This window comes from Acinonyx jubatus, chromosome X (assembly GCF_027475565.1).
Source record: "Acinonyx jubatus isolate Ajub_Pintada_27869175 chromosome X, VMU_Ajub_asm_v1.0, whole genome shotgun sequence".
Classification (NCBI taxonomy): Eukaryota; Metazoa; Chordata; class Mammalia; order Carnivora; family Felidae; genus Acinonyx; species Acinonyx jubatus.
The window spans coordinates 15,910,447-15,936,075 of NC_069389.1; the positions used below are offsets into that span (position 1 = coordinate 15,910,447).

The following is a 25,629-nucleotide window of genomic DNA, read 5'->3' on the forward strand; positions in this document are numbered from 1 at the left end:
GGCCCATTAGCTCTATCTTGTCCCTCCTGTTACAGACAGAATACCCTCCATTAACCAAACTCTGCTTTCCCCAAAGTAGGTCAAAACTAGCTTCCCGCGTGAAACCGAGTCCCTCAATATCCTCTCCAAGGATGAGTATTCTTTATCTGCTTAAAAAAACAGACAATATGGATTTGGTCATTTCTCCACAGTCATGCTGCTGCAGACTGCCCCACCCCCTTGCCCTTGCCATCATTACCAAGTTCCTTCTGGAGTTCACAACTCCAGAACTGCATGCAGTTCTGTCACCCGTCTGTTTTTATTCCTGTCACCTACTCCAAACCCATCCCCCTTCCTTGCCAGGGAGAAAGTACCAAAAACCTATGCATCGTGGTCATCATTCAACATTTAGCAGATGCATCCTTTATCCCTGTCACTGGCCGCTGGTGAGGGTCTTGCACATCTCTGACACATGCTCAGCCTTGAACTACTTACTCAATCTGTGGGCAAGGATGGGGGTTTTGCTATTCTCTCCTGTGTGCTTAAAAGTTTTCATTAAAAAAACAAAAAACAAAAAACAGGCCTTCCTAAAGAAGGAAGAAAGAGCTCAGATACACAACCTAACCTTACGCCTTAAGGAGCTGGAAAAAGAACAGCAAATAAAACCCAAAACCAGCAGAAGACAGGAAATAATAAAGATTAGAGCAGAAATTAATGCTATCGAAACCAAAAGAAAAAAAAAACAGTAGAACAGATCAATGAAACCAGAAGCTGGTTCTTTGAAAGAATTAACAAAATTGATAAACCACTAGCCAGTTTGGTCAAGGAAAAAAAGGAAAGGACCCAAATACGTAAAATCAAGAATGAAAGAGAAATCACAACCAACACAACAGAAATAAAAACAATAATAAGAGAATATTATGAGCAATTATATGCCAATAAAACGGGCAATCTGGAAGAAATGGACAATTCCTAGAAACATATACACTACCAAAACTAAAACAGGAAGAAATAGAAAATTTAAACAGACCCATAACCAGTAAGGAAATCAAATTAGTAATGAAAAATCTGCCAAAAACAAGAGTCCAGGACCAGATGGCTTTCCAGGGGAATTCTACCAAACATTTAAGAGTTAACACCTATTCTCTTGAAGGTGTTCCAAAAAATAGAAATGGATGGAAAACTTCCAAACTCTTTCTATGAAGGAAGCATTACCCTGATTCCAAAACCAGACAGAGATCCCACTAAAAAGGAGAACTATAGACCAATTTCCCTGATGAACATGGATGCAAAAATCCTCAACAAGGTATTAGCCAACTGGATCCAACAATACATTAAAAAAATCATTCACCACGACCAAGTGGGATTTATACCTGGGATGCAGGGCGGGTTCAATATCCGCAAAACAATTAACGTGACTCATCACATCAGTAAAAGAAAGGACAAGAACCATATGATCCTCTCAATAGATGCAGAGAAAGCATTTGACAAAATACAGTATCCTTTCTTGATAAAAACCCTCAAGAAAGTAGGGATAGAAGGATCATACCTCGAGATCATAAAAGCCATATATGAACGACCCAACGCTAATATCATCTTCAATGGGGAAAAACAGAGCTTTCCCTCTAAGGTCAGGAACAAGACAGGGATGTCCACTCTCACCACTGTCATTCAACATAGTATTGGAAGTCTTAGCCTCTGCAACCAGACAACACAAAGAAATAAAAGGCATCCAAATCAGCCAAGAGGAGATCAAACTTTCACTCTTCACAGATGACATGATACTCTGTATGGAAAACATAAAAGATTCCACCAAAAAACTGCTAGAACTGATTCATGAATTCAGCAAAGTTGCAGGATATAAACTCAATGCACAGAAATCGGTTGCATTCCTATACACCAACAATGAAGTGACAGAGAAATCAAGGAATCGATCTCATTTACAGTGGCACCAAAACCCATAAAATACTTAGGAATAAATCTAACCAAAGAGGTGAAAAATCTATACACTGAAAACTATAGAAAGCTTATGAAAGAAACTGAAGAAGACACAAAGAAATGGAAAAAGATTCCATGCTCCTGGATAGGAAGAACAAATATTGTTAAAATGTCAATACTCCCCAAAGTAATCTACATATTCAGCGCAATCCCTATCAAAGTAACACCAGCATTCTTCACAGAGCTAGAGGAAATAATCCTAAAATTTGTATGGAACCAGAAAAGACCCCGAATAGCCAAAGCAATCTTGAAAAAGAAAACCAAAGCAGGAGGCATCACAATCCCAGACTTCAAGCTATACTAGAAAGCTGTAATCATCAAGACAGTATGGTATTGGCACAAGAACAGACACTCAGATCAATGGAACAGAATAGAGAACCCAGAAATGGACCCACAAACGTATGGGCAACTAATCTTTGACAAAGCAGGAAAGACTAGCCAATGGAATAAAGACAGTCTCTTCAGCAAGTGGTGCTGGGAAAACTGGACAGCGACATGCAGAAGAATGAACCTGGGCCACTTTCTTACACCATACACAAAAATAAACTCGAAATGGATGAAAGACCTCAATGTAAGACAGGAAGCCATCAAAATCCTCGAGGAGAAAGCAGGCAAAAACCTCTTTGATCTTGCCCGCAGCAATTTCTTACTCAACATGTCTCTGGAGGCAAGGGAAACAAAAGCAAAAATGAACTACTGGGACCTCATCAAAATAAAAAGCTTCTGCACAGCGAAGGAAACAATCAGCAAAACTAAAAGGCAACCGACAGAATGGTAGAAGATGTTTGCAAATGACATAGCAGATAAAGGGTTAGTATCCAAAGTCTACAAAGAACTTATCAAACTCAACACCCAAAAAACAAATAATCCAGTGAAGAAATGGGCAAAAGACTTGAATAGACACTTCTCCAAAGAAGATATCCAGACGGCCAACTGACACATGAAAAAATGGTCAACATTACTCATCATCAGGGAAATACAAATCAAAACCACAATGAGATACCACCTTACACCTGTCAGAATGGCTAACATGAACAACTCAGGCAACAACAGATGTTGGCGAGGATGCGGAGAAAGAGGATCTCTTTTGCACTGTTGGTGGGAATGCAAGCTGGTGCAGCCACTCGGGAAAACAGTGTGGGGGTTCCTCAAAAAACTAAAAATAGAACTACCCTATGACCCAGCAATGGCACTACTAGGCATTTATCCAAGGGATACAGGTGTGCTGTTTCGAAGGGACACATGCACCCCCATGTTTATAGCAGCACTCTCCACAATAGCCTAAGTATGGAAAGAGCCCAAATGTCCATCGATGGATGAATGGATAAAGAAGATGTGGTATATATATACAACAGAGAATTACTCGGCGATCAAAAAGAAGGAAATCTTGCCATTTGCAACTACGTGGATGGAACTGAAGGGTATTATGCTAAGTGAAATTAGTCAGTCAGAGAAAGACAAAAATCATATGACTTCACTCATATGAGGATTTTAAGAGACAAAACAGATGAACATAAGGGAAGGGAAACAAAAATAATATAAAAACAGGGAGGGGGACACAGCAGAAGAGACTCATAAATATGGAGAACAAACTGAGGGTTGCTGGAGGGGTTGTGGGAGGGGGAAAGGGCTAAATGGGTAAGGGGCATTAATGAATCTACTCCTGAAATCATTGCTTCACTATAAACTAATTTGGATGTAAATTTTAAAAAATAAAAAATAAAGTTAAATTATAAAAAACAAAAACAAAAAACTTCATCTTCCACATCTGAACTTCCCCTTCTTTGATCTGCCCTCAACCTGTCCTTCAGCACCTTCTCTCCTGACCTGCCCCGAGGAGTGCTGTGTGGTCACTTGCATCCGTTCCCTCTTCTCTCTCTGTGTCCCAGGCCTCTGACCTCCTTCTGAACATTGTGGGGCTGGCATGGAAGCCACTCTGCTGCCCAGTTCCAAGCCTGGGTGGCCTCCCTGACCACTTGCGCCCCTCCTGGACTGCCAGAATTCATGAGAGTAAGGCCCACACAAGGCTGACTGGTCAGCTGGTCCTGGCCTCAGCTGCCACTCCAACCTTTTACCCTCATTTCTCAGATCCTTGTGGAAACAGTCTGAACTTCTACCTTTTCTCAGTCTTCAACATCCTCTTTAGTTGATGGCATCACCAACCGCTTTCAGACAAGATTGGGGTCACCTGATCTGGGCTTCCTTATCTTCTCTTCTCTGTGGCACTACTGGTCAGAAAATTTCCCCTTTCTTCCTCTGCTTAGATGTGAAAGACTACAAATGCCACCACTTGTGCTATGAATCCCACGGCCTCCAGCACCTGTGTTCCTCCCACTATCCCCCTCTCTTCCTTTCATCAGCTCACCCTTAAACATGTGCTTTTCCATGGCCGGCAAACACTCAGGTCTCAAGCATCCCAAACAACTCTCCTCCACCCCCTCCCCCCTCCGCTCACAGCCTCCTAACATGCCACAGATGTTCAGAGCCTCTGCCCTCTCACCTCCAAGCTGGCTCATGTCTCCACCCTTCTCCATGGTTTCCCTCTAAAATCTCAGCTCGTCTTCTAACCTTGAGACCAACAGCCTTTCCTCAATCTTAGCATATTGTGCAGGTATAGACAGCATTAAATGTCCCTCCTGCAAGACCTTGCCACAGCCCTGCATGTGTGAGGCTGTGTCGCCCTAGCTCTCCCTTCCTGCCTCGACTGCTGCTGTATCCATCACCACTGCTCTCCAGTCCCAGGCTGTCTGGTACTTTCCTTTCTTGCTACCCACATGGTGCTATGCAAAGCTTCCTATCCTGGCAAGAGAGAGGAAAATCAGTTTGGGGTCAAGGGTATTGCTCTTATTTTTACCTACGCCCCAGGCATTGACTCCATTTCCCATCATGTGGATATTTCATGGGCACTTTAAACTTGATTTATATAAAATCAAACGGATAGGGGTACCTGGGTGGCTAAGCTGGTTAAGCATCTGACTCTTGATTTCAGCTCAGGTCATGATCTCATGGTTTGTGAGATGGAACCTCAAGTCAGGCTCTGTGCTAACAGCATGGAGCCTGCTTGGGATTCTCTCTCTTCCTTGCTCTTGCGTGCATGGGCGCTCTCTCTCTCTCTCTCTCTCTCTCTCTCAAAATAAGTAAGTAAACAATAAAAAAAAAACCCAAGTGGATAGTTGTTGTACTCTAAAACCAATTCCTTCTGTCCTTCATTTATCTTTTATTGGGTGTACCATTCTCCTAAGTCCTTAGAATCAAACGCTAGCATTGACTTTGAATGAACCCGTTTCTGTTGATTTGTGCAAGTCTGCAGACTGTAGCTGGACCACCTGTCTTGAATTCACACTCACTTTTCCAGGTCCATCTTCAACATACTACATTAGCCCTTGCCTTCTCTTAAGCCGTGCCTGCAATGGCTTCTTAGTTGGGCCTCTTTCTCCTTCTCTGCTTTTCTCATACATTTACTGAGTGGCAGTACCAGTGGTCCAAAGACTGTAACCCAGCCTTTTAAAGGTGCATACTAGGGGGAAGCATGCCTATGAACAGAGAAGGCTATGTTAGCTGAACGGCTGGGCTCAGAAAGGGTAAAGAGTAGGTGAGTTCAGTTCTTTCCCAGGTGCAGGCCAGAAAGGCTACAGAGAGGGAGCAAGGCTTGACCTAGGTCTGGAGAAAGGAAGATGTGTCTGGTGAGAAGAAGCAGGAGTCCACGTGGAGCAAAGGAAAAGCAGAGATGTAGAGGTGTGGCACCACATGATCGGGGCATGTCAGGGAGCTCTGCAGGCTGGTACCCAGGTTGCTGGAGGCAAAGGGACACGTGGTGGCAGGTCATGGCCATGAAGGGTGGGCACCATCCTCCTGATGGGTTTAGATGGCCTATGTGGGCAGGGAATTGCTGGTTTATTAAAGGATGGGAGCAGGACAATGACACTTATTTGAGAACAGTCACTGGGGACCTGGTGTAGAGAGTGGACAAACTCCTGCTCTGAGCAGAGAGGTCAGCTGGGATGCCACAGACAAAGTCCAGATGAGAAACAACAGGGGCCAGAGCTCAGAGGAGAGGAATGGCTGGAGGGAAAGGGAGAGGAGAGAAATGCCAAAGAGGCAGCCCAGAGAGACCTGACAAGTGACCTTCTGACAAGGTCAAAAAACCTGACATTTGAAAACGAGGAGGAAGGGGAGGAAGGAGTTGAGAGCTGGCGCTGAGACTTCTGATTTTGGTGCCTGGAGAAATGGGAGTACAGAGCTTATGAAAGGAAAAGGAAGTATGGGAAAAAACAATAACGTCTACTCTGCACACGTTAATGATGAATTTGAGATGCACATGGGACATACTCAAATGAAATCATAAGGCATTTGGGATGCTCTCTAGACCACTGCTATCCAAGAGAACTTTCTGTGATGAGGGAGATGTTCTAGAGATTTGTTATCCAATATGGTAGCTACTAGCCATGTAACTATTGAGCACTTAAAATCTGGCTAGTACACCCGAAGAACTGAATTTTATTTCATTTTAGTGAATTTGCATCTTGGTAGCCACATGGGACTAGAGGCTATTGTAGCGGACAGTGCAGGCCTAGCAAGACACTGGGCCATAGGTGCAGATTCAGAGGTCACCACTGTATATGTGTTAGAGACTCCCTTGTACCAGGAAGTACTGAAGGTTTACAAAACAAGATGAAATTAGCTTCAGAAACAGATGGTAAATGAGGCAAAGGGAAAACGAGGGTAGAAGGGAGATGAGGACACAGTTGGTTTAGCACACCAGATGCTCAACATGAAACTGCTGTGTGAAATGTGAGCCGAGGAAAATGGCTGATCAAGAGGGAGGACCGTTGCTCAGGGAGGGCTTGTCAGGTGAAGCTGGCCAAGGAGCGAGGGCTGGGAGCCCAGGCAACAAGTGAGGGGATAAGGGGCAGACAGAGGAGATGGAGAAGGAGAGGCCAAACAAGCAAGGGCAATCTTGACAAGGTCAAAGTCAACATAGAAATGGATTAGGAGTCTGGCAATTAGGAGGAATGATGAGCATGAGGTCTGAACATGAGTTGAGGAAATACAGACGGGAAGTACAATCAGTTCTTTCAGGAGCTGGACTGTACAGGAAATGTGAGAGAGAGAGGATGATCGCTGGTAAGTAAAGAGCTTCATCTTCCTAAGCATACAGCCACAAAAACGTTACTTCCTGCTCAGAACCTGCAATCACCAAGGCCTGTCATTTGAGGTCCTGAGATTCATCTTTACCTCCTGTGACCTCTCTTCACACATTTTATGGCCCACTCAAACCAGCCCAAAGACACCACTCAACAGAAAGATCTGTCACTGTTGACCAAAAGGCTGGAGGTGGGAAAATCATCAGAAGTACAGAATCTGAAGAAAAGACAAGTTAAGACCGAGACCCCACCCTTAAAAAAATCAGCAAACCTGTATTTAAAGATCACAAAAGATTTGCCAAGGTCACTTAAGGATGAAGGCTATTCTATTATTCATCACTCTGAATTGAGTACCAGTCTTGAAGTGGTGCAGCATGGCTTGCTTCCTGTAAAGTTAATTCTCTAAATCACACTGGACTGTACTCTGTGATTATCCTGAAAGCTTCCTTATCAATTTAATGATAAAATCTACCTTGTCTTCCAACATGCATTTTTCTCTGAACACAAAGATCAGAAAACGCAGAACCGTCTGTACTCTGACCAAGTGCCCTGGTACTAACAATGCAGTGGTTCTCACACTTTGGTGAGCTACTGAAACAGGATGGGGCCTAGGACTGTGTGTTTCCATTGCCTTCCCTGTACAGTTTTGATACCCCCCCAAAATTTAGGAACCACTGCCATGATGTCTTCTGTCATACTCCAGGATTGGAGTCCCTGTACTTTGTTGCTTGTGGATAATGATGTCAGCTTCCACCCCATCTAGCGGCCTCTGCTCCAACCCTCCTCCTTCTCACCTGGGGATGCAAGTTAGGACAGTTTAAGGAAAAAAACATGATTTGGAAAGCAGAATCAAGATCTCTCCATCTGGAACCTTCTGTCTTGAAGGAGAACCTCATTTCATGAACTAAGTCCAAACTCCCTTGATAGTTCTATGAGGTCTGGCTGGTTCTAGAGTCCAAGAGGAGAATGGGAAGCCATTGGTAACATATAGATCTGGGAGCTAGGCAGGAGTTTCCAGGTAGTCTTAAAAGAGCAAAGTTCCATCAGTGTTAATTACATCTAGTAGAAGAAGCAGTCTCCTGAATACCTGCCACGCAGACCTATTTTCTGTTAATCTTTTGTCAATACCCAAACTCTAGAAACAAAGGTAAGTTGCTCTTTCTACCACAGCCTTTTCTTTTTTATTTGAGAAAGAGGAAGAGAGCCTGAGAGAGTGTGTGTGCGTGAGCAGGGGAGAGGGACAGAAGGAGAGGGAGAATCCCAAGCAGGCTCCATGCTCAGCGTTGACACAGGGCTCGAGCCCATGACTCTGGGATCACCGACCTGAGGTGAAATCAAGAGTCAGATGCTCAACCAACTGAGCCACCTAGGTGCTCTTCTACCCACAGCCTTTTACAGAAGATAGCAATGAAACTCTGAACAGCCCCATACCTGTCCTGTTCTTCCTTCTCCAGCCGTTCCTGCTCCTCCTGTTCTTTCTGTAGCCGGGCTTGTCGTCTCTTTTCAGCCAGGATCTTTGCAGCCTCTCCTGCATCAGTGGTGCCTGCCGTGGGCTTCCCTGAGGCTGCATCGGAGGAAAAGATCATGGGAAATGAAACCGTGATTGTACTCACATGAGTAAGCTGCCACTTGGAAACAAAAAATCCAACCCAATGGGTCATGGGAAGTGCTGCCGGGACGAGCACAATCAGCCACTGACAAGTTGCAATGGGCCGGCTATGACCCTGAATGCATCTCCCAGTGGAGGGTAGTGGAAAGGTGAGGAGGAGAGACATGGTGGCTGGCACAACCCACAGGAGCCACCACAGCAGTGCCACTCTGGGTGAACTCACTGCATCTAGCACAGAAGCTTGAAGGACTGAAGGAAGACTTTCTCTGTGGGAAGTACAGATGCTAGCTGGATGCAGCTCAACACCCCCATGAGCTTCCAAAGCCATGACCAGTGTCAGTCCCTCCTCCAGGGGACCCATAGGAGACCGAGGGGAAGGACTCAAGGGCAACGTGCAAGTCTGAGGAAAGAGCATGAGGTCATGAAGTTGTCCCAGGGAAACATCTCCTTCCCTCCCTCCTTCTCTCAAACATGAGACTCCCATGTGGATCCGGGCAGAGAGAGAACTAGCTTGGAAAAGCCAAGCTGCGGGCAGCATCAACAAGAAGGACCTACCTCCACTGCCCTCGGTCTTCCCTCCTGTGGCCAAATGCTTCTCCGTGACATGCTTGTCCACCACGTGCTTCTCTGGGGCTTCCTCCCCATGCAGGCCAGCTGCCTGCTGGGCCAGGGTACCCTCCCTTTCTTTATTGCTCTTCTCTTTCTCTGCTTTCCTCTTGGGTGTTTCCTGGCTGGGAAAGGTGGGAGAGCGGTACTTCACAGGAGACCCTGGGTATGGTGGCTTCACATTCTTTGGAGACTGTGGATATGCTTTTGAAGTTGTCCTGGAAAACCAAAAACATGCCCAGACGATGACTACTGGGCCTGACCAGAGAACCCTCCCTCTGTTCATAAGATACTTGGTTCCAAAAAGCTGAACAATTTCATCCTTCAAGAAGAACAAATGGAAGGCTTAGCACACACTCAAAAGTCCTCAAAGTACCAACACACTGTAACAGGAACATATGGAATCTACAAGGTATCCCTGGTGGAAGGGACACGATTTTAGGAAGCCCAGCTGGTAATGCCATGTCGTGACCTCATTTAAGTCTGACTGACAATGTAAGGATAAAATGTGAGGCATTGTCATACCACTTTTCAGTTGAATACTAGGGTTGGATCTGGCTTCAGCATATGGCAATGGATGAGCTGGCTCTTTTTTTTTTTAATTGTGGCAAAAAACATGTAACAAAATTTACCATCTTAGCCATTTTTAAGTGTACAGCTCAGTGTCATTAAATACACTCACAAAGTGATACAACTATCACCACCAGCCATCCCCAAAACCACATACCCATTAAACACTAACTCCCTATGCCTGCGTCCCTCAGCCTCTAGTAACCACCCTTCTGTTTTCTGTCCATAGGAATCTTACTATTCCAGATACATCACAGAAGTGGGATCATATAGTATATGTATCCTTTTGTGTTTGGCTTATTTCACTCAACATAATGTCTTCAAAGTCCCCAGGTTCTTTTTATTAAAAAAATTCACCCATCGCTTCTCAGCCTTTTGGCTAAGATCAAGTGTATAAAAAAAAATTCACCTTTACTGAAATATGATTGATATCCAGTTCCTTTTTAAATGCTGGGGAACAAACTCAGACAAAAGGTGGGGAGAGAAGGTGTCTTTCTTTTGAGGTTATCAAGGTTTAAAAGAATCTCTCCTGTTATTGGAAAGATGTGAAAGCTGAGGACAAGCCTATTGTCACTCAGGGAAATAACACTTTGTTAAAATGCAGGAGCCTATGGGGGAGCCTGGGTGGCTCAGTCGGTTAAGTGTCCGACTTCAGCTCAGGTCATGATCTCGTGGTTCATGAGTACAAGCCCTGCACTGGGCTCTGTGCTCACAGCTCAGACCCTGGAGCCTGCTTCAGATTCTGTGTCTCCCTCTCTCTCTGCCCCTCCCCTCCTCTTGCTTTGGTCTCTCTCTCTCTCAAAAATAAATAAACATTAAAAAAACATTTTAAAAAATGCAGGAGCCTATCTTATGTCTGTTGAAGGAGCTTCAGAAGCTGGGTTTACCCAGATGTTTGCTCAAGGAGGTAGCATTTGCAGAGTTCCTTTATGAAGAACATACAGTAATCTGTATATAAATTATAAATTGTCATTCTTGATCCTGTAGCAGATTGAACCATATGAAACTGCCAATATTCAAGTGTTTTTGATCTATGAAAACAGCAAGAAAAACAGCCATTCAACATAATATTAAAGGCCCATTTATTACCACAGGCTTAAAGAGTTACCTGATCAGATCCTGGTGGTAAGGGAAAACTATGATTAAATCAACACTGTACTTGGCCTTCAGCTGAAAAATCCTCAAGTGGTATGCGGATTAGGTAAGATACAGGCCAGTTTTCCAATGACGCTCTCATGCTAAAATGCCAACTCTGAGTGCCCAGGAAAACATCTTCTCTTAGTAAAAGCCAGACTGAAGGCCACACAATATTGTGATCACCTGACCTGATTAATACAACTTGAACCTGATTTGAAATTTTTTAAAATTTAAATTCAAGTTAGTTAACATACAGTGTAGTATTGGTTTCAGGAGTAGAACCCAGTGATTCATCACTTACATATTATACCCAGTGCTCATTCCAACAAGTGCCCTCCTTAATGCCCATCACCCATTTTACTAAAAAAATAAAAATAAAAATAAAAATAAAAATAAAAATGTCATGGTCATGGAGAAGAAAGGCTGAAGAGCTGTTCAAAGTTAAAGGAGACTAAGGAGACAAAACAACTAAATGCAGTGTGGGAGCCAGTGTTGGATCCCGGACTGGGGAAAAAGTGTTATAAGCGATCTCGCTGGGACAACTAGCAAAAGTTGCATATAGACTGTAAATTAAGTAACAATAACATGTCAAAATTAAATTTTCTGATTTTTATAATTGTACTGTGGTTACACAAAGAACCTCTTCATTCCTGGGGGTAAAGGGTCATGATGTCTTCAACTTACTCTCAAATGTTCTGGGGGAAAAAATCAGTGTGTGTGTGTGTGTCTATAGAGAGTGAACGTGAGTGAGTTGGGGGATGGGAATGATAAAGCAAATATGGCTAAACATTAATAGGATGAAAGGCATACAGGAATTCTCTGTTCTAGTCTTGCATTTCTTCTGTAGGGCTGAGAGGATTTAAAAATAAAAAGGTGGGGCACCTGGGTGGCTCAGTCAGTTGAGCATCTGACTCTTGGTTTGGGTTCAGGTCATGATTTTACAGTTCATAAGTTTTGAGCCCTGCACCGGGCTCTGCACTGGCAGCACAGAGCCTGATTGGGATTCCCTCTCCCTCATTCTCTGCCCTTCTCCTGCTCTCTCTCTCTCAAAATAAAAAAAAAAACAAAACACTTTTTAAATAAAAAATAAGTAAGCTTTTAAAAACTGATCTAAACTCAAATTATCCTCTAGTAAAACTGAAAAAGTACAGGATTATAGACTGGATAAATGTATAAGTATGGCTATGAGGAAGGAGCATAAGTTAACATTTGTGATTATCCTTTTCAAGAAAATTTGCAGATAAGAATGTAAAAACTTATTTGAGAACAATGGTGGTGGCAAAAACAACTGGTAAACTGTCAAGGCAGGAGCCCCGATCCACAGTAGACACTCATCTGTAGGCGGGAGTAACCACGCCATATATGCAGATGTATACAATGATGCCCAGTAATGACTGGTTAAACATCTTCAACCATTGAAGGAATAGGCTGGCTCCAGGAATCTTCCATGAGCCCATGATTCTGAGTGGGAGGTACTTATTTGGGGCCATGCTGACAATCTGGTCTTAATTTTTCACTCATGTGGACACACAAAATCTACTTTGTTTCTCAAAATCCGTGATAAAGTGAAGTTAACCTAGGTTCCTGATACAAAATTGATCTCAGGCATGAGATCTCAAAGTGATTATCTTTGGCAGACTGTATTTTCTCAAGACGGTCACAAAAATATCTCTCCCGACTCAACATGATCTTTGGAGTTTCTTCCCCCATCCCACTGATTCTAGGTTGGCCTGACTGCTGTGACCAATAAAACAGAGCAGAGAAGGAATGCTGTGCCAATTCAGGGCCCAGTACTTAAATGGCCTGACAGCTTTCACTTCCTGTCCTTGGGAGACACTCACTCTTGGGAACACTCCCTCCCTCTTGGAACTCAACTGCATGCTGTGAGATGCCTAAGTCATACGGAGAGGCTATGTGCAGGCACTCTTTTCTGGTTGTCAGCCCCCACTGAGCTCCAGCCAATAGCCAGCATCAACTGCCAGTCAGGTGAATGAGCTATCTCAGACCTCCAGCTCAGTCAAGCCCTAGGTAACTGCAGCCCCAGGTGACAATGAATCTATGATGGAAGACCACAGGTGAAAACCACCAGGTGAACCCAAGCCAACCTACAGAAAAAACACACAAAAGACCCCAAGAGAAACCCTCTGGTAAGCCAAAGTCACAGAGCTATGAGAATTAATAACAAATGGTTGTTTTATGCTACTAAATTTGGGGGGTTGGATTGCTACATCAGCAATAGATAACTGAAACATTCCCCAGTGTAATGACCAAGGTGACTCAGAACATATTTCTAACAACCTGAAACCATTAGAGAACATTTCACACTGAAGAATTTGTGAGTACAGGCGGTGCCAACACTCAGAGGCAGGGACGGGCTGGGTGAACGCACTTGGCCACACTTGATTTCCTCTCTCTAGGTTACAAGAAGGAAGCTATGCTCCATCCACATCTTTGAGAGTGTTGCTGAAGCTAGTTTTCTAAAACCCATACAAGTACCCAACAATGCAAACAATGGAAATAAACTTGAGCGCTTAAAAGAGCAATGCCATTAATATGCACAGCCATGGAACACTGGCTTAATTTATCTGAGATCCTGGAGTAGAACAATGTCCTGTCAGAGGCATATATCACATGACCTGTCTGAGTTTCTGGTTGGGGGTTCAAAGGAACTAACTAAACCACCATTCAAAGCCACACTGCTTCCAGTATTCTTTAAAGATCACACACACTTGGTCTGCACAGAGAGAAGGAAGGTTGAAAATGCCACTCTGACTGGAATTTATTTTGTGTGTGACATCATTTTAAGAATCAAGCATTCTTTTTCAATATCGAGCGTACAAAAAATACTTATAAAATCTGAAGGTATGAAGAATGAGATAACAAATACCCATACACCTAACAACTAGTTCCAAAGAAAGACACTATAAATATGCTAGAATTTCCCGTGTGCCCTTTCTTGACCTCCTCCCTCACACCCCACTCAGAGGCCATCATTACTTTGCATTTTATATCTGCCATTTTCTTTTTCTAAAAATCATTTTAGCACATTTATATTCATGAAAACAAGCTGGCTAGTTTTGCACATGTGGGACCTCAATATAAATGTCATACTGCTGACATTCTTCTACAATTCCTTTTGCTGCTCAACACTATGTTCCTGAGATCTATCCATTGGTTGTGGGCAACTAGGATCCATTCTTTTCCACTGTTGTGGAGTCTGGCTGGATTTTCAAGAACTTATTTACAGTCTACCTGACTTCCCACATTTCTCAGACCTAGTCCATACCCAGTGTGGTTCAGCCATTAATTTTCACCTGGGGAGAAATTATCTCTTTGAGTGTCTTAAAAACCAAGAAATTTTTGCTTCTCCTTAGACCTCTCAACTTGGTAATTCTGATTTAGAGGTACTGGAGCAAACTCCTGTCCCTAGGGAACTTCCTTTTTTTTTAAATTAACTTGTTTTATTTCTTATTTTTTTAAATTGACATCCAAGTTAGTTAGCATATAGTGCAACAATGATTTCAGGAGTAGATTCCTTAGAGCCCCTTACCCATTTATCCCATCCCCCCTCCCATAACCCCTCTAGCAACCCTCAGTTTGCTATGGAGACATATTTATGAGTCTCTTCTGTTGTGTCCCCCTCCCTGTTTTTATATTATTTTTGTTTCCCTTCCCTTATGTTCATCTGTTTTGTCTCTTAAAGTCTCATATGAGTGAAGTCATATGATTTTTGTCTTTCTCTAATTTCACTTAGCATAATATCCTCCAGTTCCATCCACGTAGTTGCAAATGGCAAGATTTCATTCTTTTTGATTGCTGAGAAATACTCCATTATATATATATATATATATATATATATATATATATATATATATATGTATATGTATATGTATATACCACATCTTCTTTATCCATTCATCCATCGATGGACATTTAGGCTTTTTCTATAATTTGGCTATTGTTGAAAGTGCTGCGATAAACATTGTGGTGCATGTGCCCCTTTAAGACAGCATTCCTGTATCCCTTGGATAAATACCTAGTAGTGCAATTGCTGGGTCGTAGGGTAGTTCTTTTTTTAGATTTTTGAGGAACCTCCATACTGTTTTCCGGAGTGGCTGCACCAGCTTGCATTCCCACCCCAGGGAACTTCTTAAGGAGCTAATGATTCAGGTAGTTTTGACAGTACACAAGAAGTCCAGCTGTGTTAGAGTTTACTATTTTTCCTGCTTGCACTAGAGATGACATGTACAGGGCTCTGGAAAACAAGGTCATTCTATTACTTCTTTGCTGAAGCAGCAGGAATATGCTGCAGTACAGTGTAGAAGCAGGTATCCCTCATCCTTTAAAAATTCCCCAGATGAAATACATAGCCCAGAGAGGAGAACGTTTAAGGGAATGATCAGTGAGAGAAAAAAACTCATGGTTGGCTCAGAAGAAAAGGGGAGGCAAAGGGCCTGAGTCCTTGGGCAAAAACAGTCCTAGCAACACCCATACCCACCAGCCAATCTGCTCTCACCCTCCAGACTCTAGTGCCCTTCTAGCTTCCATCGCACGGACACATCCTGAGCACCTACAATGCAACAATAAATCCCATTGGACCTCACCCTCGTGGCAGTCTAGCAGGAGATGATACAGTGCAAGAAGGCCTGCTCCCTTACTTCATACAGGGCTCTGTTCAAATGTCACCTTCTCAGAGAAGTCTTCCCTGACCACCATATCCAGCCAGCTACTACTCCCCTCTACCACTCTATCATCTGACCTGGTTTTATTTTTCTTCGTGGAACTTCTCACCACCTGATGTATTTGCCTTTCACTGTTAGGTAAGCTTCACAAGGGCTGAGAACACTGGACAGAGAGGACACACTCTGTAGGCATATGATGAAGGAAGGAAGGAATAATAGGGGTATGTACATGAGGCTCTGTGAGCATGGAGAAAGGGGTAAATTCAGCTTTGGCTGGTTCTGGAAAGGATGACAGCCGAGCTGAGTTCTGAGGGATGAGCAGTTTAAGTTGGACAAGTCTCTCTCCGGACTAGGCCTGCAAGTGTCCTCACCTGCATCCCCAACTCTCCCCCACCTCACTTGCAGCCTGTTCTAGTGGAGACTTTTCTCACTTATTTGGAGGTTCTCCAAAACATATGGCACAGGGACTTGCATTCATTCATTCCACAAATATTTATAAAGCACCGACTAGGTACCCATTGCTGTTCTACATAGAGGGGAAGTTTTTAACATTTCTTTAAATTGAACTGCATTAAAAAAAAGTCTGGGATTTTAAGTCTCTTTGGTCAAAGTGAGCTTTTCATAAAATTCAGATGATATGTCCTTTAAAATATAAAATAGTTCCATACACACACACACACACACACATATATAACAGAATACTATTCAGCCATTAAAAAAATGGAATCTTTCCACTTGCAACAACATGGATAGACCTTGAGGTTATTATGCTAAGTGAAATAAATCATACAAAGACAAACACTGTACTATCTCACTTGCATGTGGAATCTAAAAAATAACCAAACCAAACAAAACCAAGCTCACAGATCCAGAAAACAGACTGGTGGTTGCCAGAGGGGAGAGGAGGGTGGGGGAGTGGATGAAATGGGTGAAGGGGGTCAAAAGGCACTAACTACCAGTTATAAAATCACTAAGCCATGGGAACGCAATGTACAGGAGGGTGACTACAGTTAATACTGTATATTCAAATAGTGCATATTTGAGAGTTGCTAAGAGAATAAATCTTAAAAGCCCTCGCAAAAAAAAAGAAAAAACATATCTATGTATGGTGATGGATGATAACTAGACTTATGGTCATCACTTCATAATGTATACATGTATCAAATCATTATTTCGTCCACCTGAAACAAATATAACATTATCTATCAATTATATCTCAATTAAAAAACATAAAATAGTTCCTGAAACACACAATCAAGATTTTCAACATCAAAGAGAGCACAGAGCCCACTGGTAACTTGCTTCCAAAAACTGAATTCTCATCTCTACAGAGGGCAACAATCCCCTTAGTTTACTTTAGTGAAATTTACAATGATGATGATGATGAAACTTTCCAGCTACTCTCCATGCAGGGACCATGATTCAATATCCAGGAAAGACAGGGGTGTAATCTGGAAAACCCCCCTATGAACAGGCTTTTCTCTCTGTTAATGTCCCACACGAACACCAGAGTAGTGACACGTGAATGGGGTTTGCAAGAGAGTAATATCACAACCAAAAACAGGCAATATGAGCACAGAAAGAATGCAATGGACTTAAAACAAAACAAAAACTTGATACTATTAACTCAGCAATACCTTATGTAAGGATTTTAATTATAGAAGAAAGATATATCAATAACAGTCTATAAAAACCATAGTGTTCTCTGAACAAAATAATAATAATAGAGAAAAAGTCTCTGTTAGAAAGCAACAAATTAGAAATATGAACTGATGTCACTCTGAAATATTTTAAACAAATTCCCATTCATTAAATTTGTTTTATCCTATGTTCTTTGAAAAAAATTGATGTACTAAACAAGTGTCACATGATTCTCTCTATATAAAGAGTTTCCCATTTTCCCAAATTAAAATTAAAATCATAGTTCTCTTTCTTTCTCAGTAAGGACAACTTAAGATATTTCCATTCTACTGCACTGAGTTATTTCCTGAGTCATTCTTGTTGGTTACTGTAAGAAAAGTATTTTAATGACTTAAGAGAGTGGTTACAGTGTGAATTTGTTTTTCAGTTACACAGTTTCATTGGTGAGTTCATCTAATTCTTAACAAAAAAATACATAATGGCTTCATTTAAAAAAAAAACAACAAACAACATACTGCTGATGGTGGCTGACAAGTTATTATTGCCTCTCTGTTGAAGACACAGATGAGGGAAGGAGAGAGTGAGTGCACAAACACATGAAGTTGAGCACCCAAGCACAATGTAATCACTCTAGATGCAGGTGTAAGAGAGTGTCAGAAAAGCAGAATGGAACTGATGGACCAAAGGAGAAAATTCTGAGTGATTCATCTCAGTAAATCAGAATCTCATACTTAGCAGACAACAAACCCCTGAAGAGCCCATCACTTATCCCAAAGATACACAGACAGTAAATGATATAACTCAAGGTCCAGCATTCCTCCTGCTTGCCTCTTGGACTGGCCACGACTCACCTGGCAGCAGGAAGCACATGCTGCACCGTACAGAGCCCCACCAAACTGCCTTAATGGTCTGACTGTGGCAAAGCAGAAAGATGCTTACTTGGATGTCACTGGAGAGGATGACCGCTTAGAAATGCTTCCTGGAAACTCACATCTTCTCAGAGGAGACCCGAGGCCCACGCTGGGAACGGAAGCTGTTGTTCGAGGGCCTCTCTTCATCTTCTCTGTCTGAAGGGCACACAGAATAGGTCAGCCATGGCCCATAACTGGCAATACTTCTACAATTTCTATAAACACCTCAGATAAAAGTGATACATAGCTTTCTTTCAGAAAGATCTATATGAAGCTACAGTGCTTCCCACAATGGGCATATCGGCAGGGAAGCACCATGAGATCATCACAGTGAGGTCATCCAATAAAAAAAAAAACAAACACTTCCGCCCCAAAATGCAAAGACTTTCTATTCTTTGTTCTCTTGCAAAAAGCTGACAACATAACCATGCGATGATTCTGGACATATAGAAACTGGATTACTCGGGGAGGCTGCATGGCTCAGTCAGCTAAGCATCCGAGTCTTCAGCTCGGCTCAGGTCATGATCTCACAGTTCGTGGGATAGAGCCCTAAGTCAGGCTCTGCACTGACAGCTTAAGATTCTCTTTCCCTCTCTCTCTGCCCCTCCCCCACCTCAAAATAAAGAAATAACCAAAAAAAAAAAAAAAAAAGAAACTCGATCACTCATCATCAGGAAAATGCAAATCAAAACCGTCATGAGCTATCACCTCATACCCATCAGAGTGGCTAAAATCAAAAACAAAAGAAACAAGAGGTGTTCACAAGGATGTGGAGAAAAAGGAATCCTCATGTGCTGTCGGCAGGAATACAAACTGGTGCAGCCACTATGGAAAACAGTATGGAGGTTCCTCAAAAAATCAAAAATCCAGTAATTCCTCTAATGAGTATTTACCTAAAGAATACGAAAACACTAACTCAAAAAATATATATATGTACCAGGGGTGCCTGGGTGGCTCAGTCATTTAAGTGTCCAACTTTGGCTCAGGTCATATCTTGCAGTTCGTGAGCTTGAGCCCTACGTTGGGGTCCGTGCTGTCAGTGCAGAGCCTGCTTGAGATTCTCTTTCTCTCTTTCTCCTGCTCTCTCTCTCTCTGTCACTCTCTCTCTCTCTCGCTCTCCCTCCCTGCCCTTCCGCCGCTCGCAAACACTCATCCTGTCTCAAGATAAATAAACTTAAAAAAAAAGATATATGCATCCGTAGGTTTATTGCAGTTTTACAACAGCCAAATTACAGAAGCAGCCCAAATGCCCACAGATAGATGAATGGAGTATGTGGCATAAATGTCCAAAAAAAAAAAAAGAATATGTGGCATATATATATAATGGAGTATTAGCCATAAAAGAGAATGAAATCTTGCCATATGCAACAACATGGACCGATCTAGAGGGTATTTTGCTAAGTGAAATAAGTCAGTCAGAGAAAGACAAATACTCATACGTGGAATTTAAGAAAGAAAACAAATGAAGACAGAAAAAAAGAGATAAACCAAAAAACAGACTCTCAAATACAGAGAACAAACTAGTGGTTGCTGGAGAGGGGAGGAGATAGGCCAAAGAGGTGAAGGGGAGTAAGTGTATACTTACTGTGATGAGCACTGAGTAAGGTAGAGAACTGTAGAGTCATTATATTACACACGTTCAACTAATATAACACTATATGTCTGGACTGGAATTTAAAACATTTTTAAAAGAAAAAAACTGGGAAGAGTACAAAAATATATAATCACTCAAAAAAACTACAGGTGGAAATAAATGTGGTTTTTCACACCCAGGACAGTGAGCTGTGGACTCTTAACAGTGTACCTGGTGACTGCAACCCCACAGACTTGTCCCTCTATGTCTTCTCCATGGTCTCTGGTCAGCAAGAGGCAGCAGGCACGGCCTCCGTGCCTGGCATGTAGCGGGGGCTCCACAAGGGTGGTTCCCTTCTCTCCCCATTGCACTTCTCCACAACAAATCCTCATTTGGCCCTCCCGCTCCCACACACGTTAACCCCCTTCCACAGTAATTGACTTTTTAGTAAAACCCAAGGGTCTAACACACTTACTTCTCATGTAAGAACCTCAGGGTCACAGTGGATTTTAAAAATACAAATGGTGGGGCGCCAGGGTGGCTCATTTGGTTGAGCATCCAACTCTTGATGTCGGCTCAGGTCAGGAGCTCACAGTTGCTGAGAATGAGCCCCACACTGAGCTCAGCTTGGAGAGCGGAGCCTGCTTGGGATTCTCTCTCTCACCCTTTCTCTCTGTCTGCCCCCCACTCATTATCTCTTTCTTTCTCAAAATAAATAATCTTTAAAAAATCTTAAAAATACATGTAGTATTATAAAAAATGCCCAATAGTACAGTAATGTGGTATTTTTAAGACAAGTCCACATGTCGTTTGATGCTCCTTGAGTGAGTGTGGGTTGGTCTCAGTGACCTGTTTTTAATGAACAGCATATGGCAAAACAATGGTATGTAACAGGTGAGATTAGTGCATAAAAGGTGCTACAGCTTTTCCCTTGTGCGTGAACACACACACACACACACACACACACACACACACATAGCATGCGCTCGGTCTCTGTCTCAGATTTCCTGCTCTAGAGGAAGGCAGCTGCCATGTCATTTGGACACTCAAGCAGCTCTATGAAGAGGTACACACAATAGGGAACTGAAACCAGGAGCCATGTGAATGAGCCATTCTGTAAGAGCCCCAGCCAAGCTTTCAGATGACTACAGCTCTGGCCATCATCCTGACCACACCCTCATGAGAGACCCTGAACCAGAATTACCCAGCTAAGCCATCCTCAATTTTTGACCCAAAGAACCAGTGCAGTAATAAACATTTGTTTTAATCAGCTAAGATGTGGGGTGATTTCTTATGCACAACTGATAACTAAAAAAAGTAGTACGGCATGTATAATTTCTAAATAAATATACATAATTGGGAGTACCTGTTCAACTTTTACTGATGGTATCAGTATTATGTCAAAAATGTTTGAAGGCCACTGTTATGGATTGAAGGCTGACCTAGAACCTTAGTTCTAGTCGCCCGCAGAGGCAAGACTGGCCCAGAATCAGACATTCTTAAAAGCAGAGAGAGGACACTCAGAGCATTCTTTTTGACTCCTGTCCTCCGGAGGGCAGGCTATAATAAGGACAAGGTCTTTAGAAGTTGTTCCAAGGCACTAAGATTTAGGAAGATGCAAAAAGTTAAATGGTTTTCCAAGGATGGATGAAATTTTAAACCAAATTCACCACTTGAGCAGTCTCTGGAGATTGATGGAAACAGAGACCCCAGGTTAAGCACAGGGAATAATCACACTGTTAGATAAACCAGTCCTGAGGTGAGTGAGTGGGTTTCAACCTACCGGAGAGGCCTCCGCTCCTGCAGGGGCTCCTTTCCCAGAATCTCCTGTGCCAGATGTAGATGTAGTCTTCTTCCTCTCAGCACTCCGAGTGGGAGAAGACTTGTAAGAAGATTTAAGAGGGCCAGCAGGAGCTACACGAGGATAGGCATGGGATACTAGAGAGTTAAAATATCACAAAGAGACAGGGAACACAGATGGAAAAAGCAGGGGGAGCAGGGAATTGGGAAGAACACATTTCTGTTAAAATGTGACATGGGGAATGCACATTCTCCAAATATCACCAAACTTTTTCTAGTATATATGCAGAATAGACGCTATCTTGAAAGACTCCCATACTCAATGCTCAAGAGCCCAGTTAATTTCATGAGGTCAAAGTCTGGGCTTTGGAACCAGACAGAACTAGCATTGTCACCAAACAGCTAGATCACTTTGGGCAGGTTACTTAACCTCTCTGAACATCAATTTCCTTGTGCAGTTCAAGAGTTAACACAGCAGGCCTGACTACTGTCTTTGGAGAGGCCTACTTACAAGATTGGCCCCTGATCAACACCTGGGAACTTAGATTTCAGAAGGGCTCTTACCCTCTAACTGACGAGTAGCTCACTGGGCCTCTGCTATTTGTATAAACAACATGACTTATTGTGGAATTCAGGTATATAATTGACAGAGGGTGCCTATGTGACCAGCCCTCAATGAAAACCCTGGGCACCGAGTCTCTAACGAGCTTTCCTGGTCGGCAACATTTCACATGTGTTATCACAGCTCGTCGCTGGGGGAATTAAAGAACGTCCCGTGTGACTCCACTGGGAGAGGACTCTTGGAAACTTGCACCTGGTGTCCTCTGGACTTTGCCTGTGTGCCAGTTCCTTCTGCTGATGTGCTGTGCAGCCTTCCATTATAACACATCACGGCTGTGAGTGCCACCATATGCTGAGTCCTAGCAATCACAAAACCTGGGGCTGGTCTTGGAGATGCTGATACAATTGATGCGAGAAGCAGGAACTGTGAGCTTGACCCTGATTCATTGACATATGGTAAAAGTGGTGTTTGAAAAACAAAGGCTGAAGGGATGGAGGATGGTGACCTTCTGATGCCTGGTGGCTATGGAGTCAGCTACCATATCACACAGAAGCCAAACTGTTGTGTGTTGCAAGAGGTGAAATACCTATGCTATTTGAAGATAACCCATCCAACTCCAAGAGCTGGCTTGCTGGATCCCCTGGCTGCTTTTCGCCACACTGGCTAAAGTAAGGGGAAGTAAGGGGGAAAATACAACCCAGGTGATGCCTTTGGTTTTTGTTTTCTCCCTCAAGCGGGAATGAGGCACAACCTCCTTGTTCTTTGCCATCGGTGGTTTGGCTGGAAATTAAAACTCTAAGTACTGGAACCAGAACAAACCTTCCTACCTGATTATTTTTGTGCTGACTTTTGTATAATGGAGCCTCTGGAAAAAGGGAGACATGACAAGAGAGCAATCTCCAGACAGAGAGATACATATGGAGTTTTAAAAATCAAGCCGGGACTATTACAGATACAGAACACCCCTCCATAGGGCCTAACCTGTGAAAGTATCACGGACACTGGCTGCACCATCTGCATCATAGACAAATGCTCACGGGAAAGAGCTTGTTTTCTGATGGGACCATCTGACATGGGACTGCTGGTCAGCTCTTAATTTCTGATGCAGAGCCTAATGATATTCCTAACTTGTGATTCCTGCCACAGCTGTGAGCTGGGACAGAGTACTCACAGGGAGTATGACCCCTTCACCCAGCCCTGATGATTAGACTCAACACCTGCTGACAAGATTTTTGGTATTTGACTTTCTGGGATGAAAGTTTGTAACAATGGACTGGGAATCTGACTCTACTTCCCTCCCTTCCCTTTCTCCTGCTACGCACACTTGAGGAAGGCAATTTGTTAAATGCACCTGTTCCCAAGGAGGGATTGCTTTTTTCTAGGCTATTCATTGCATAAATTAATAAGATTACAGAGATGGCAGTTGATGCAAACCTATCTTGAAATTTTTTTTTGAAAATTCAGGATTTTGTTCCTGAACATGAGTGTCTTTCTGGTTAAGTTAAAATTTTTTGTAAAAATGCTCTTGTCCTTCTGACATTCAACCTTTCCTTATGAAAGGTCAGTTTAAAAATAGACGATGACTGAGAAAATGTAAAGTTTCAATTACTGAATGGGGCATGCTGGTAACAATAAAAACAACAACAACAACAACAACAACAACAACAACAACAAAACCTAGCACCTGGAATGGTGCCAGGGAGGGGAAGGACATTTGTGATTTCTATTTTCCAGAACTGTTCCTGAAAACTCTCCCTTCTTCTGGAGGAAAAATCATGCTTCCTGTGCCAGCTGCTGTGAGTGCTTCACATTGCAAGTGGACTGCTGAGCCCAAGTTGCATGTGACAGTGGGACCGTGAACCACAGGGTGGGCCAGTTCCTGCAAAGTCCCTAAAGAACACCTCCACATGCTGTCCGCACTCAGCAGGCAACGAACTTGTGTTGTTGACAGAACTGTTTAGAACTGGCCACCTCACTGGGGCACCTGGGTAGCTCAGTCAGTTAAGCATCTGACTTCAGCTCAGGTCATGATCTCACACTCCATGAGTTCAGGCCCTGTGTCATGGTCTGCACTGACAGCTCAGAGCCTGGAGCCTGCTTCAGATTCTGTGTCTCCCTCTCTCTCTGCCCCTCCCCAGCTCATGCTCTGTCTCTCTCTCTCTCTCCCCCACCTCCTCAAAAATAAATAAAAATGAAAAAAAAATTGAAAAAGTAAAAAGAACTGGCCACCTCAGGCAGTCCCTCTGAAAACAAGGACCCAACTGAATTCCTTGGGCCAGATTAAGAACCCTGGGGCGGGAAGACCCTTGGTGGGAAAGACACAAAGGGGACAGGTTGCCCTGTGGTGGCCAACCAATGTATGTCCTGCTGGGGGCTCCCCAACACTGTAAACTGTCTCCAGGGGACATGTGTGCCCTCAGGGATTATATTTCTTAAGTTCTGACTACTGTGATACTGCCTCAGCCCTGAAAGACTCTGGGACAGCTTCGCCTTACTGGTCATGGCCAGGCTGGGCTGGACCTGAACTGATGCCTTGGGCCAGGTTAAAAAAAAGAAAAAAGGTTCATAGAGAAACTTACGGAGGAAGTTACCTGGCTTTGTAAGACAGACCTTTATGGCTAATGGTCTGTGTTTTAACTGGCTAAGTTCAGAACCTCTAAAGGGCGTAAGTGAGGTCAATACCATAGATTGGCCTCAGCCTGCTGTATAGAATCCTGCTGATGACAATTCTGCTGTAATGGTGCCTTCAACAAGGACCAAGGGGATAGACTGTGCAGAAAAGAAATACACAGCAGGTCTGACTGCTGTCCTTGGAAAGGCTGGCTTACAAGGTTGGCCCAGGCATCAGCGAATCTGGATTTCGGGAGGGTTCCCACCATTAACTGGTAAGAGTAACTAGCTCACTGTGCCAAAGCTGTTTGTACAAATAGCATGATTTATCCTGAACACTTGCTTTCCTTCTGACAGTCTGGAATTTGGGTATGTACCAAGCAGGGGGTAGCTACGTGACCATCCTCCAATAAAAACTCTGGGCAGTGAGTCTCTAATGAGCTTCCTTGTAGGTAACACTTCATACATGTCACAACTCATTGCGGAGGGAATGTGCCCTATGTGGCTCCAGTGGAAGAGGACTCTGGAAGCTTGTTCCTGGTCTTTCCCAGACTTCATCCTATGGCCTTTTCCTTTTGCTGATTTTGTTCTGTAGCCTTGCACTGTTATAAATCATAGTTGGGAGTACTCCTAGAGAATCACTGACCCTTCAAGTGGTCTTGAGGACTTCCTGACACATTCCTTGTTCTCAAAAGGGAGACCTTCCTACTTCTCAGGCATTTTTTCCATTTAAGAGAGAATTCATGTACCACAAAATTATCCTTTAAAAAGTTCACAATTTAGTGGTATTTAGTATATTCACAAGTT

The 25,629-nt window shown here is 43.1% G+C and overlaps 1 protein-coding gene across 9 annotated transcripts in view; it reads right to left on the reverse strand.

Annotated features, from left to right (window-relative positions):
• The window catches only part of MAP7D2 (MAP7 domain containing 2), a 106,736-nt gene that overhangs the window by 12,585 nt on the left and 68,522 nt on the right, over nt 1–25,629 (reverse strand). For all 9 annotated transcript variants that reach the window (XM_027054452.2, XM_053202148.1, XM_027054454.2 and 6 more), the window contains 4 exons: nt 21,634–21,764; nt 18,306–18,433; nt 9,286–9,554; nt 8,553–8,685 (listed from right to left, as the gene is read on the reverse strand). In XM_027054452.2, coding sequence (XP_026910253.1) covers nt 8,553–8,685; nt 9,286–9,554; nt 18,306–18,433; nt 21,634–21,764 — 661 coding nt within the window. The remainder of the gene's footprint in view (nt 1–8,552; nt 8,686–9,285; nt 9,555–18,305; nt 18,434–21,633; nt 21,765–25,629) is intronic.